General features: G+C 42.4%; 1 protein-coding gene across 1 annotated transcript in view; it reads left to right on the top strand.

Annotated features, from left to right (window-relative positions):
• Positions 1–15,637, top strand: part of B4galt1 (beta-1,4-galactosyltransferase 1) — a 57,189-nt gene that overhangs the window by 30,401 nt on the left and 11,151 nt on the right. The window contains exons 2-3 of the mRNA XM_042695656.1: positions 1,925–2,160; positions 14,689–14,876. Of these exons, the coding sequence (XP_042551590.1) occupies positions 1,925–2,160; positions 14,689–14,876 (424 nt within the window). The remainder of the gene's footprint in view (positions 1–1,924; positions 2,161–14,688; positions 14,877–15,637) is intronic.

Here is a 15,637-nt window from a genome sequence, read left to right as displayed (position 1 = left end):
CAGCCATGGAGCTAGACCACAGGGCCTGGCACTGTCAAGGCTAGTGCTCTACTACTTTGAGCCTCAGCTCCACTTCTGGTTTTGGGTTGGTTCATTGGAGGTAAGAGTCTTACAGGCTTTCCTGCCCCAGCTAGCTTTGAACTGAAATCCTCAGATCTCAGCAGTCTGAGTAGCTAGGATTATAGGTGTGAGCCACCTGTTCCCAGCTCAAAGGCTATGTTTTCTATTGCACATCTTGTTGAGTCTTCTGTTTCCTGGAACCATTTGGAAAAAATCTGAAGTGCAGGGAGTTCTTGGCTCTGTCCCTGACTCCCTTGTGTGTGCCTGGACTGCTCCATGTGTGCCGCATGCCCTGAATCTAGATCTTGACCATTTCTTTAAATCTACTATCCATATCTCATCAGTTTTTCTTTTTTTTTTTTTTTTTTGGGTCCGGCTGTGGGGCCTGAACTCTGGGCCTGGGCGCTGTCCCTCAGCTCTTCAGCTCAAGGCTAGCGCTCTACCACTTGAGCCACAGCGCCACTTCTGGCTTTTTTCTTTTTGCTTTATGTGGTACTGAGGAATCGAACCCAGGGCCTCATGCATGCAAGGCAAGCGCTCTACCACTAAGCCACCTTCCCAGCCCCTCTCATCAGTTTTTCTGTAAGCAAAATATTCTTACTGATTCCTTCTCCTATTTGGCTCCATGTTCTTTTAGGCCAGAAACATTGGAGCCATCCCTGACTAATTCCATCTTTATCCCTTTGTTGCTTTACCCCCTACTATATTTTTTGTGCTGGTCCTGGTGTTTGAACTCAGGGCCTGGGTGCTGTCCCTGAGGTGGTTTTTTAGGTCAAGGCTAGTGCTCTACCATTTGAGCCCGCAGATCCACTTCCAGCTTTTTGGTGGTTAATTGGAGATAAGAGTCTTGTGGAATACGGGTGGACCCATTACAACAATGAGATGTACAAGTTGTTATGTTGAAAAATGAACTTTACAAATTTGGTGGGGTGTGGGGGGGAGGATCAGGTGGGGGGAAGGGGGAGTATGGGAAGGGATGGGAAGGGGAAACAAAGAGGAGGCAACAATGCTTGATAAGAAATGTACTCATTATCTCGTCCATGTAATTGTAACTCCTTGGTACGGTATTCTCACAATTAAAAAATAAATGGAAAAAAAAAGTGTCTTGTGGACTTTTCTGCCCTGGCTGGCTTCAAACCTTGATCCTCAGATCTCAGCCTCCTAAGTAGCTAGGACTACAGGCATGAGCCACTGCCAGCTGGCACCGCTTACTTAACTATTTTTTAAAATGTTCTTTCCAGTTTCATTTCTTATCCCCAGTCCCCCAGGGTCTTATTGCTTCTATCCTTTCCACTGAAGTTTGGTTCAGTTCTGTATCAGGTCCCTACTGTTTCCCATGACTTTCTGGTTTGAAGCCCACTTCCTCCACAGTGCTAATCTCTACTTTCCACCCTCCCCCACATCCCTTTCCCCAGTTAGGATAAATTCAAAGAACTGTAACCTTTTACATCTCTGCTGGTGGCAGAGCTAGATCGCAGCCTCAGAATTTCTAAGAAAGTGCTTTATCATCTATGCTCACTGATCTTTTACAATAGCCTGTCACAAAAGCCATTTTATAGTGAGTTGGAGAGGTAGAGTCTAGGGTAGAGAGAGTTTCATATAGGAACCAGTCATTTTAGTTGGCCCAGCACTGAGGGTCTAGAATTTAGGACTTTCAACACTGTGGTGTTTCCTGATATGGTCACTTTAGTGCTGGACATGGCACCCAGTGCTGGGCCCAAATGCTTTTTGCACAGCTATGCTACCCTCCTCCTCATTACCCCTGAAAAGAAGATAGCTCCTTTGTAGCTGTGACAGTCATCTTGTGCAGACAGAGTGATGCATCCTGTGACTTCCTAACTTTTCCTTCCTTCCTTTTCTCCAGTTGGCCCCATGATGATTCAGTTTAATTTTCCTGTGGATCTGGATCTTTTGGCAAAACAGAACCCTGAGGTGAAGATGGGTGGCCGTCACAAACCCAAAGACTGCATCTCTCCTCATAAGGTGGCTATCATTATTCCATTCCGCAATCGGCAGGAGCACCTCAGATATTGGTTGTATTACTTGCACCCAATTCTGCAGCGTCAGCAGTTGGACTATGGCATCTATGTTATCAACCAGGTGAGGTCTGGGGAGATGCAATGAGGAAGGGAGAGTATACAAATTGTGGAAAGGGGAGGGGAGTGATTTCATAGATACTTGACCAACAGGGCCACCCTTATTTAAACTGTGGATGAACTAAATGCCAAACAATGTGCTTGCCTGTTACTATCTGCTATCATCCAAGGAAACTTGCTAGGGTGGGTTTTGATGTCTTTCTGTTTTGGTAGTCTTCTGGCAAAATTGAGAGAGAAAAAAAAAAAAGTCAACCCTAATTAGCCCACAGCAAAGCATGGGTTATTTCCTGACTTTTAGGTAACATCAAACAATTTGTCTTATCCTTGTCTTCTGGGGCACCACAGGAGGCCATATGCTGGTGAAATGTCTGGAAAGTTTGTTTCAGAGGCAATTTGAGAGTTGTGTATATTGAGCTGTGTCTGAGAAGAGTTTCCCACTCCATAATTATCTGATCCATGGCACATTGGGCTTTGGCTTTGCTAAGGGAACTAATGCCGGAGTCTTGCAAGCTTTCATCACTGCTCTGCAGAATCAGACTGATTTCATGAATTAACTTTGTTTATTCCAGTTTACTTGAGGGACATTGTTACTTTCCCAAGAATATAACTTTAGTATTTAGTTTATCCCAATTACTTAAATTTGGAATAAACTTAGGTACAGTGACATGTACCAAATTTCATTGACACTCATTTGAAGAGACAAAGTATGTCCTTTTGTGCATTGCTCCCAAAGTCTACTTCATTTCAAGATAGACTCTGAGTCTGCTGGAAGTAGGAAGACTATTGATAGTTTACTGCTTCCATCAGAGGCTTTTGTGTTCCTTTCATAGGTCCACAAGGCAAGTTAGAAATAGCAGTCTATCCATATAGCATTCTGAGTAGTGGTGGGGCACAATACTGCTGGAGGACCTAAAGAAATGCAAGGTCCCAGTATTATCTATTTGGAAGCTTCCAGTCAAATTAGTGCAAGTGGAACTTGCTTACATCTGGGATCATTTTCTTTTTCTTGTTTTTGGTCTCTAGAACTGAAGAACTGGGGATTGCACCCAAGGGCCTCAAACTTGCTAGGCTACTACTTAAGCTGTACCTGTTCCTTTTGTTATTTTTGTTATTATTAATCAGATAGGGTCTTGATCTTTTACCTAAGCCATCTTCCTCATATTTATGGTCCTTCTATCTCCACCTACTGAATATCTAGGATTGTGCACCACCACATCCAACCATCTTTTTTTTTTTTTCTCTTCCACAGGCTAACATTTTATCTTACCAGAATTTTTACATTTTTTTTCTTTCCTCTTCCCCAGCTAGTCTTCCATTCTAGTTTCACCAAAATTAGCCTTTTGGAAAAATAGAGTCCACATAAGTCAAGAAGCAGCTTCAAGTCTTACCTTTTCAGTAAAGAATATAATCTAACACAATAAAGTGATTGTAGGGACTTGAACCTTGAAAAGAATTGCCCCATCTCGAATACACCTTATCTACATATTAGGAACTTGGTGTGTTCTCTGCTTTGTAACCCAACTGTAGAAGACAAAGGGATTTTTATACTTGGTTTTGACTTTGTGCATAATTTGTTGAGCAAGTAAACCTTAAGAGCCACTAGCCTCAGTAGAGTTCTTCTTCCTATGCCACATATCTTGTGCTTCCCCCATTTGCAATTTGAAAGAATGCTTAAAATAATAGTGCCTTCCAAAACATCTAGTCCAGAGGTTCCAAAACAGATTTTTAGTACAGAAATATTTGTATCTCATTGAAATGCTATATACATAGTCCCAGTTTACAATAGGTCACAATGATGTTATTCTACTTAAAATGGGGGCCATGCCCCATTTCTATATTATCAGTTTCCCTGCAGCTCAATCACTAACTCCTGACTCCAAAGTGTCTCTTCACTATATCACAGTAATTCTGCTGCTTGAGGCTGTTGAGCTTCTCTCTGAGGTCTTCCACACAGTCTGACGTCCATGGCTGATGTGAGCTTTATGACCTGGCTTTTCTGTTTCCTAGTTAGTGACCTTAGGCAGGCCATATAAGCACTTCAGACTTCAGTTCCTTCCAAGGTAGAAGAGGAAGTATAATATCTCCCTTAGTGGACTTCCAAGCATCTGGTAACATGTTAACCTTGAGTAAACATTAGCTATTACTACCATTATTTAGGTCTTTCCTCTCTTACACTCCATTCTTCCTATCTTTTGCTTCTGTTCAATACTGTAATGATAAATTCTTTTTTTTTTTTTGGGAGGGGGGGTCCAGTCGTGGGGCCTGAACTCTGGGCCTGGGCGCTGTCCCTCAGCTCTTTAGCTCAAGGCTAGCACTCTACCACTTGAGTCACAGCGCCACTTCTGGCTTTTTTCTTTTTGCTTATGTGGTGCTGAGGAATCGAACCCAGGGCCTCTGGCATGCAAGGCAAGCACTTTACCACTGAGCCACGTTCCCAGCCCCTATAATGATAAATTCTTTACTGCTCTTCCTCCCTCCTGCTTCTCCCTGATTAATTTTTCTCTTTATCTCATTGTAGAGGTTGGGGGTTCCATGGAATCAGAGGATAATGAATAATGGTGTGAGCTAGATAATGGGATCTCAGAGGACTCAAGGACCATGTGTTGACTTATGAAATTCTTCTTCAGGGGGTTGTGTCTTAAGCCCCATACACAGGAGTGAACTCTCACAGGTTTTTATGGCTCATACTGTCCATAGGAAGCTGTTAACCACACTATTCAGTGTAGGCCTGGCGCCTATAACAAAATATTTCTCAATAGCTGCCATAACAGCTTTTATCTCAAAATATGTGTGCTGGAAGGGTGAGTGGAAGGGACTTTACCAGTTGAGAAGGAAAAGAGCAAGTGTGGCTTTTTGTCCTCTAGATCACCACCCTTCCTCCTACCCTAGCATATTGGTGTTTATGGATCCCATTAGGGCTCTAGTATATCCCACTTTTACAGCTAAGTGTTCTGTGTTCCAATACCCCACCTTGAGTACTAAGACCTTGGTGTAGAGGTGGATGTCAAGGTATCATAGCAAATGGGTAATGTACTTTGTACTTCCTCATACTGCAGTCCAGAAAGGAAACTGTAAAGTCACCCAAATGTCAGGAAGGCAGACTGCTACCTGTCAGCGTTAGCCCTAAATAAGGAAATGTAAAATGCTTTAAGAATTATCATAATTTCATAAATATAGAATTATCATACTATAAAACAAGGAGGCATACAGACACCGCTTGCCAAGTATAAGTGTCTCATAACCATGGTACGCCTTGAACCAGAGCCAGCCACCAATAGCTATTTCTCCATCCCAGATTTTCTGGTGCTTCTGGTCTCCTTACTTAGCTGTCTAAGATTCTTCTAATTCTGATCACATCAGTACTTCTCTTTAAACCCTTTCCCACTGCCCATGGGCAAGGACCTCAGATGCTAAGCCCTGACCTTAGTATTTGAGACCATCTGAGGTCTGATCCTGACCTACCTCCAGACATTTGCCCTTTCTGCCTGCACTCTTGCTTATGTGATCACTTCTGCCTTCTCTGTGGCTTTTTTCTGAACATCTTTTAAACCTTTTCTCCCATTTCATTAGTTCCGTAGAGCTGGAGTTGTGGAACAGAACTGAGTTTTTCTGCTGTTCCCAGATCACATAGTGCTTTCCAACAAGTAATAATTACCTGTATGCCTCATTCTGGTCCCTGAATTCCCAGCCCTTCAAGCCAGTTCCTTCCTACCTCTCGGTCCTTGCAGCTCATATATATTCACCTGATTGAAATTTTGAACTTGGGGCGTCTCTCTGTGACTCCTGTCTGTTTTATTTACACCCGCTTTCAAGACCTCTTGCTCCTGGTCCTCTGGGTGAACTTACGGCTCTTGAAAGTAAAATATTTTTTTTTTGGCCTGGCCATATGACCTTTGGGAATCTGCACATCTTCTCTTTGGGATCTCTTTGTAAAGCTTCCTGCTCAGTGTGACCAAGGTACACACTTCCTCTGACAACTTTTTCAGGGGAAAAAAGTGAATAACCAGTTTAGCCTTCTGGTTATTCATAGACATAAAACTCATTTGTGATCTTTAGATTTTGGCCAAGTCTTCCAGTGAGGACTTCTCATCATTTTTGCTGAGGGAAGGCTAGACATAAGTGCACAATGGCCAGTAACAGAGCTGGCACATAGACAGAAGTTACCTTGGCTCTCAGGAATGGTCCATTTTTCCATGTTTATTCCCAGAATGGTCCATATGCCCTTGCCTATACCATGAGTCTTACTAGGTCACAAGAGAGGAACTGTAGCTTTTGATTAATAGCCACAGAGCCCCTGGGAGCCTTGTCTGTTTGGTATGCTGCCAGGTAGACACACTGACCTAAAAGGCTGTGGGGAAGCAAAAGGAGGAACCAACCATCTGTCACCACTGTCCAGGAGTCAAGGTGAGTAGGAGAAGGGGTAACGTTTAGGTCTTGTTGCTTCATATTTTCGGAGTATTTTGTAAGCATCTGTGGAGTACAAATTTTCTGATATGGAAGTTGGACAGAAATGATACTTTCCTCCTATTTAATTAATTAAATTATATATTAACTAATTAATTTTGGTGCCTATTCAGGAGTATTTACCTGATTTAACTTTTTTTCTTTCCTTTTCATTGGTGAAGTGTTTAAGGATTATAATGTGATAGTTCCAGGCTCCTTGTTAATTGTTTTTTTGGATACAGTCCTTTGTATTCTCAGTGAACAGAAGTATCTGGCCCCACAGCTTAGATGCTCTCATTACTAGTCTAGGCAGATGGTTCCTACATGAGGTCAGGATCATTTGGAGTAAAGCAGACCAGTGGAACCACATCATTAGTGAGGATGGCTGCCTAGGCCTTTGCCCTACTGGTTGGGTTTTTCTCTGATCATCTATGTGCTACCCCTCCCACCTCTCACCCCCAACACTTTTACTTTTATTTCTTCTTTCAGCTACAGATGCGTGTGAGGATGGGGTCCGAAGGGGGTATTGTTGATCTATACTACCCTCCCCTTCCTTTGGCCATTTGGACCTTTCAGAGCCTGTGGGGGGTGGATGTTATGAGTGTGGAAGAGGAAATGGGGAGTATTCATGGCACCACTGTCTCAGTGCTGCTCCTATGCTCTTTTTTTCCCCTCTTTGGCCCTGTCTCTCTATTCTCCTGGGGAATGTGTTGAAGCACTTACTGGTACTCATCACTGATGAATTGCCTCTCTGGACATTGTTCTGGGAAATGCCTTTTTCTCTGCTCACCTTTGATTCCATGACAAGGAAATGATAACTTGCTAGGACTTTGCCTTTGCCCTAGAATAAAGGTGATCAGAATGGGCCCTTTTCCTTTTTTGTAGCCTTAACATTTGCCTCTTTTTCCCTTACTACTTTCCCTTTCTCTCTTTTTTTCTTCCTTTTAGCAGGGGCTTCTTGCCTTTACTTCTTTTCTGTTTATAGCAAAACAAACTGAAGGAGGAACTCCTCTGAGATCTGCTTCTTCCTCTTCACCTACCTTCTTCTCTGTACTCTCCGCCTCCTATAAAGAGAGGAAAGCCGACTTACCTACTGCTGCCATCCTAACTACCTCTGCCACTGCTGCTGCCACTGCTACTGCCACCGCCACCACCACTACCACCCTGGTAATGTCCTCACATCAAATGCAGAACCAGCTCCTGCTGGACACAGGGAGCTGTGTGAATACTCTTGTGAATGTGCTGTCCTCCAGCCCTGAGGTCTCTTAGACAAGTATACAGGATCACTGGAAACAATGACATTGTTGGAAGCCAGCTTATTGTACAGAGGGCTGAGAGATTTTGCTTTCTTTAAATTAAACCACAGTTGAGCTCATATGTATGTATATTTTTATCTTGCTTTTTTTTCTTAAATTCCATATCATCTGCATCTTCTCATTTTACTTCATAGCCTTCATAGTCATTACTTTCTATGCTTTGTAGTAGATCATTGATTTCTTTTTTTTTTTTTTTGGGGGGGGGGGTCCGGTCATGGGGCCTGAACTCTGGGACTGGGCACTGTCCCTCAGCTCTTCAGCTCAAGGCTAGTGCTCTACCACTTGAGCCACAGCACCACTTCCGGCTTTTTTCTTTTTGCTTATGTGGTGCTGAGGAATCGAACCCAGGGCCTTTGGCATGCAAGGCAAGTGCTCTACCACTGAGCCACCTTCCCAGCCCCGAGATCATTGATTTCTACCTCATTAACTTTTCCTCCCTCAAAAGACTGTAGATAATACAGTAGTAAATATCTTTAGGTCTGAAGTTTATACTGTATTGACTTCTTGCAGATTTAGGATCGTTTCCCTAGGCTAGATATTCAGATGTGAGAGTATGGGTGTAGAAACCATGTCGGTCTATTACACATTGTTATGGTTCTCAATGCAAATGGCCAAATTACTTTCTAACAGAGAAGCCCTTACCTGCTGAAGTACTTTCCTCCAACTTGTATTTAAACATTCTAGAAGTGTTTAGTGCCACCCTCCTGCTGTATTCTATAGAAAGTTCAGTGTTTCTGGATAGGCAAGAGGCAGACATTCACTCTGGCTTAGGTAGAGCTGGGATTTAAAACTTCTCTGTGCACCTCACCTAGAATCTCTGTTGGACCTCTCTGTAAGCTCAGTTCCTCTGACTTGTGTTCCTTTACAGCAAGGGTCAAGGATGTACTCACTCCTCTAAGTGATTACTTTGGCCAAGAGAACTGCCTTCTCACCATGGTTCATGGGTGAAAAACTTAAATCTCAGAGCCAGGTTTGATAGTGTGCTATGTCTAATCCCAGAGTTACTGTACGGTTATGGTTAAAAACCAACCCCCAACCGTTGTGAACTCACGAGTGAGTGGATATTAGGTGTGTACTTCTTTGGTGTTTGAGAGGTATAGAAAGTCACACCGGGAGTACTCAGCCAATATTAACCACTGTTAGGGGTGGGGAATGGCTTTGTGATGGGCCCAGAGCATGTAAATGGGGAACAACAGCCCATCCCATAGGAATTCTGACTCATGGAACATCTCAGAAGCAACCTTATTACTGCTGTGCTATGGGATTTTGGTGGAGGACAGACATGGTCTGGGGATATGTCTGTTGGTAATATATATGGGTCTGCTATTCAGAAAAATCAAGACAGAAAGATTGTTAGGATTTGGACAAAGTGGACTGTGGTTTTTTTTTTTTTGTTTTTTTTTTTTTGCAGTTGATCATTTATCCCCTATTAATATAGGGAATGCCTTTCTTAACTACACTAAGGATATTCCTGGTGGTTAGACCAGATTCTGATACCTGTCATGAATCATCCCCTACCCCAAATGCAGTAATGTCCCAGGGAGCAGGTAAGGCAAAAGAGGAGGAGGAGCCTGTACTTTGAGCCCAGGAAAAGGCATTCTTGCCCACTATTATTGCCTATGCTCCCATGTCTCATATGAATTATATAATAACTTCCTGTCTTTCTGCCTTCACTTGGATTGAAGCACAAATTCCTCCTTGACATGCAAAACCCAGTTTAAGGCTCCCTTTGACCTAAATAAAAACAAATCCTTTAAGCAAGCCTGCACCCCTTCTCTCTTGTCGTGATTTCACCTGCTTCTACTTTCAGGTTTCATTCAGGCTTTATCCAGTCTGAATTTCTTTCTTTCTTTCTTTTTTTTTTTTTAAATGTTATCTTGGGCTGGGAAGGTATCTCAGTACAAGGCCCTGGGTTTGACTCCTCACCACCACATAAACAGAAAAAGCCAGAAGTGGTGCTGTGTTATAGCCCTAGCCTTGAGCTGAAGAGCTCAGGGACAGTGCACAGGACCAGGCCCCATGACCGGCAAAAAAAAGTTATCTTTAAGTAGTCGTTAAAAGGAGTTGCCGTTCAACAAAGCAGTGTATGCATCTTGATCAGTGTTACTCCTTTCAATGTTTTCACCCATCCCTCCCAACCCACACTTCCGAATTTCTTAAAGTTTCCTGAATATTCTTTCTTCACAGCCTTTCATCTGCTTTCACCAAGCAGTATTTTCTCTACTCATAAAACTGTCTTCTCTCCACATTGTCCTCAAAGTCTGTTTGGTCTTTATGCTTGCAACAATCTCATTCATTTAGGGATTTTAGTTTTTTTGGTTTGTTTTTTTTTAAACCTTTCTCCTTTCTGTCTGTCTTCTCCTGTTGCCCTAGAAGGAAGAGATCATTGTAAGTCTTGTCGGCTAACATAAGGTGAAGCCTACCTTTAAAGCCTGGGTTGTCATCTGGGCGCTGGTGGCTCATGCCTATAATCCTAGCTACTCAGGAGGCTGAGATCTGAGAATCGTGGTTCAAAGCCACTACAAAAAAGCCAGAAGTAGAGCTGTGACTCAAATTGTAGATCACTAGCCTTGAGCATAAAAGCTCAGGTACAGTGACCAGGATCAGCATATACACACACACACACACACTCACACACACGCAAAAAAACAAAAACCCCAAGACTGGGTTGTCTTTAAAGGGACACCCCAGTGTAGTGTACTGGCTCCTTACTACAACATGTGACTTCCTAAAACACATTTCATAGATCTCGAAGGGTCTCTGACTTTGCTCTGCTGCTGGAGACTATAAGCATGTGAGCTCTACATACTTAAGTAACTTAAGTCTTAATCCTTTTTGAGAAATTCTCTAGCCATCAGAGAAGCAGGATTTGGGGAAGGAATCTTGACGTTGGGAAGGGCACAAACACTAAAGAAGGTGACTCCAGGTTGGATTCTTAAGAGACATTCTAGAGGTCTTGATAATTTAATGTGGATGGGGAAAACCTGTTCTTGTAACTATTATAGTATCCAATTTATTGCCAGGCAGCATGCTGAGGTCTTTTCATGCTCTGCCTCATTTAATAAACCTATCTGGCGTTACCTCCATGACACAAAGGAAGAAAGAGGCCTAAAGGTGTGATTTGCCCAAAATCACTTAGCTAATAAGTAAAGAAGCTGGCACTCCTGGGATTTAAAATGTGTCTGAGATAGAGTGTGGTAGTGCATGCCTATAATCTTAGCACTTTAGGTACAAGGCAAAAGGATAAAAGGGTACAACACCATCCTGGATTCAAAAAATTAAGAAAAAAAAAAGAAGGGGGGGGAAGCATCTGTCACAATTGTACATTTAACTGGGTATAATAGTAAATGCTTGATAAATGTTCACTTGAATGAATGAAATGCACTTGAGGAGAGGATGCTGGTGGGAGGAGTGGAAGAGAGTCTGGAGGTCTAGCCATCCTAGTGGATAATGAGTTAACTTTTGTTCATGATTTCAAATTTCCAGCTCTCCAGAGAGGAACATTGATTAATTCAGTCTGTTAGTGGGGTAGGGCTTGTTAAGCTATCTTTCTTATTTTTTTTATTTTTTATTTATTTATTTTTTTGGGGGGGGTCCAGTTGTGGGGGCTGAACTCTGGGTCTGGGCGCTGTCCCTCAGCTCTTCAGCTCAAGGCTAGCGCTCTACCACTTGAGCCACAGCGCCACTTCCGGCTTTTTTTTTTTTTTTTTTTTTGCTTATGTGGTGCTGAGGAATCGAACCCAGGGCCTCGAGCATGCAAGGCAAGCGCTCTACCACTGAGGCACCTTCCCAGCCCTCTTATTTTTTTTTTAAAGGTAAGTACTCCAACATTTTAGTCAAAAGAAGCCTAGAAAAATGTTCACTTTTCTAGAATACCAAGGGAAGAAGAGGAAGACACACTTTCTTCCCTCTGCCCATCTAGGCTTCCTAGCTAATAGATGCCCTGTATGTCTCCTCTCCTGGTTCTTATTGATGAAACCAGGCTGAAAAGCAGGATGAGAGAAGTAGTATATAGTGTAGGTTATTGGTAAATTGCCTTATTCTAAGTATAAGCCAGATTTTTTAGTTGAATGAGCTTTAGGTCACCAGCAGAGAAAGGAGATTAAAGCAGGTCTGCTTGGATTTCTCTTGCAGGCTGCTTTTATTCAGAGATGCTCATTCATGATTTCATATTTCCAATTCCCAAGAGAGGAATGGTGATGAATTCATTCTATTAGGCATCTGCTTAGATCAAACAGTTGTGACCCGCAGGTCCTGTGAGAAGAAAATGACCACTGAGAGTCCTTGTCAATTTCTTGGGGTATGTGCTAAGAGAAAGATGTGAGATGAGCAGCCATCCTTGGAGTCTACTACAGAGACATGCAAGGCTTCATGAGAATGGTTCCTGTTTACTTGTTAGAAAAGTGGTCAGTGGGTTTTCATGTTAGAAAATGTATGTCTAGTTTGGGGCAAGGGTTGTTAAAAGATAATTGAGATGATCAAATAATAGGCCATACATGTAGGTGCACTTAACTCATTCCTAGGTTATAATAACCCCCTCTATTTGGTATTATTAACAATATATTGTTACAATAATAATCCTGATAACTTCATAATTTTCATAGTCATCTCTAAAGTTTGAATTTTTTGCCCCGTGACTTATGTGGAATTAGATGAACACTGAATTCCAGATGGACTCTTTTAACTGGTGGGGCAGCCAAAGAACACAGTGTACCTTTGGATGTGACCTTCTTCTGTGTATTAGCTTTGTCAAGGGCTAAAGAAAGAAGCACTTAATGTGTAAGATGTTTTCTTAATTAATTCACTATTCTCTTGGCTGTGTTTTCTGACTTCCTGGTATCTCTCTCTCTCTAAATATATTCTTTGTTTTTAAGTCATCTGCCTGAGACTGAGCACTAGTATACTCTCTGTACTTGGGCAGCATTGTGGATTGAGTTTCCAAGTCCTTTTTCAAGCACATGCAGAGAAGACTTAGCCATTTCTGGGATGATGAATGGATTACAGGCCCCTGTAAGCCATTGTATACCCAAAATAGAGATCCTGACATATTGATTCTAAGAGCTATGGGAAACAGAGCCACAAGTGATAATTCCACAATGGTAGAGCTTCATCTCTTTGTGCCAGTGTTATCATATTGAGATGAGAACATTTGTGTGAAAGGGCTCATGAACAGCTAAGTAGACAGGGACTATGTACTAATCTAGCAGTACAGAGCAGAACACACACACACACACGGTGACTCTTAAAGTGGCTGTGTGGTTCCATCTGCCATTGTATTTTGAGATTCATTGTTTTCTCATTCATTCATCCAGCCATCTAGCAACTATTGAGCTCTTATTGTATGACATGGGGCACAGAGGTGAGTAAAACCCAAACAGTCCTAGTCTTCACTGAGTTTATTTTGGTGGGGATGCTGAAAATAAGCAACATGATAAATCAATAGACAATGAGTATTTTTTTTTTTTTGGTCGGTCGTGGGGCTTGAACTCTGGGCCTGGGCGCTGTCCCTCAGCTCTTCAGCTCAAGGCAAACCCTCTACCACTTGAGCTACAGCGCCACTTCCGGTTTTCTGGTGGTTTATTGGAGATAGGAGTTTCACGGTCTCTCCTGCCCAGGCTGGCTTTGAACCACGATCCTCAGATCTCAGCCTCCTGAGTAGCTAGGATTACAGGCGTGAGCCACCAGCGCCCGGCGACAATGAGTATTTTTATCTGCAGCCTTTGTGCTTTGGCCTCTGTAGCTAGCACCCTGAAGCAGATGCCACTTTCTCAGATACCCTGATTCTGTATGGTATGGATCAGACTACCCTACATTGTGAGGATTGAATTGTTTGCTGTTTCTGTAGCACCTAGTTTACTGCCTGACACTAAACCATAGTCAGCCTTATAAAGAGGATAGAAACAGAAAGGCACTCAACTGTCACCATTTCCTGTGTATATATCCTAGAGTTGTGTGTGTGTGTGTGTGTGTGTGAGAGAGACACATGTTGGAACACTTTTTCTTTTAGAGCATTTTATTTGGTGTAAGTGCTACTGGAGGTTGAACTCACTAATTTTTGCTCACTAGACAGTTACTCTTCTACTTCAGCCATCCCTTAACCCAAACATTCATTATAATAATTTTTCCGGGTGTTAGAGAGGACTGAGCCCCAGTTGTAGCATGCTAGGCAACCACTTTATTATTAAACTGCAATCATCAGCCCTCTTTTTGTTTTTTGAGCAAGAGTCTGGCTGTATAGCCCCCACTAGCTTCAAACTCAAGATCCTTCTACCCAAGATTCCAAGTAATTTGTTTATCTTCTTCCTCTCTTCTCACCCCTCCTTCTCTCCCTTTCCCCTCTTACCTTTTTTCTCCCCCTTTCCCTTCCTTCTTCTTTTTCTCCCCTTCCTGCCTCCCCCTTTCCTTTCCCCTTCTCCTTTCCTTTTCCTTTCCCTTTCCCTTTCCTTCCCCTTTCATACCTCTTTCTTTTCTTCCTTCTTTCCTTTATTTCCTCTAATCCATTGTATAGTTATACGTGACTTAACTAGTTGCCCAGTGTTGCTTCTGTTGTTTGCACATTTCTGCAGTGATGCTCTTTATACAGTGAATATTGTCCAAACTTATTTACATGTAGGACAGAGTCCTAGAAGTGCAGCTGCTGATTCAGAGGGTTGACAGGATTGATTTGTGAAGTAAAAGTAGAAAAATGAAGCCTAGCAGTTGACTAATGACAATGATCTCCGTGAGTTTTGCTCAAAGGCAGCTTCTAATCCCACTTTTTGTTTTTAAACCAGGCTGGAGACACCATTTTCAATCGTGCTAAGCTCCTCAATATTGGCTTTCGAGAGGCCTTGAAGGACTATGACTACAACTGCTTTGTGTTTAGTGATGTCGACCTCATTCCTATGGATGATCATAACACTTATAGGTGTTTCTCACAGCCACGGCACATTTCTGTTGCAATGGACAAATTTGGATTTAGGTAAGAGATGTTTAGCTAGAGTTTATAGTGAATGTGTTACTCTTTTATATGTGAACTAGGACATGTGCTTTTTCTACCCAGCATTGTCTCTATAGACTCCTTAAGAAAATGCCACCACTGAGCAATGGCTGCTTTTTAAGTTGCCAGTTATTATTTTAGAAGGAAAAAGGAGTCAAGAATGCCTGACATCACTGCCCATCCAGATGAGAACCATTTTTAATGTTTGGGATAGCTCTTTAGGTTCCTGTTGGTTACTATATTTCCTTGCTTGCTTCTCTTTCTTACCCCACAGTGTTCAGAAAGCAATTTCTAAGCCCTCTCACCCTCCCAACCACACTGAATTCTTGAGGCTGGATGTCTCTGAAGATCTTCCTTAGCATTTTATGTTGTTTTGTTTTGTGTTAGTCCTAGGGCTTGATCCCAGGACCTAGTTGCTGGTCCCTGAACTTTTTGCTCAAGACTAGCACTCTACCACTTGAGCCACAACTCCATTTCTAGCTTTTTGGTGGTCAGTTGGAGATAAGAGTCTCACAAATTTTCCTGCCTCAGTCCTCAGATCTGAGACTCCTGAATAGCTAGGATTACAGGTGTGAGCCACCAACACCCAACTTTCACTAGCATTTTAAAAAGTAGTATGATTCCATTTCCCAGCAGATCACAAGCTTCTGCTTAAATACAAAGTGCCCCTAGTAAAGAGGCCAGTCATACTTGCCGTCAGTAGCAAAGATACTATACTCCAAACCCTACTGACATGTGGAACA

Source organism: Dipodomys spectabilis, unplaced genomic scaffold (assembly GCF_019054845.1).
Source record: "Dipodomys spectabilis isolate Male_0828 unplaced genomic scaffold, ASM1905484v1 ptg000006l, whole genome shotgun sequence".
NCBI classification, from domain to species: Eukaryota; Metazoa; Chordata; class Mammalia; order Rodentia; family Heteromyidae; genus Dipodomys; species Dipodomys spectabilis.
Note: the sequence above shows the minus strand (reverse complement) of the source record. Positions and strands in the feature narration are given on the sequence as shown.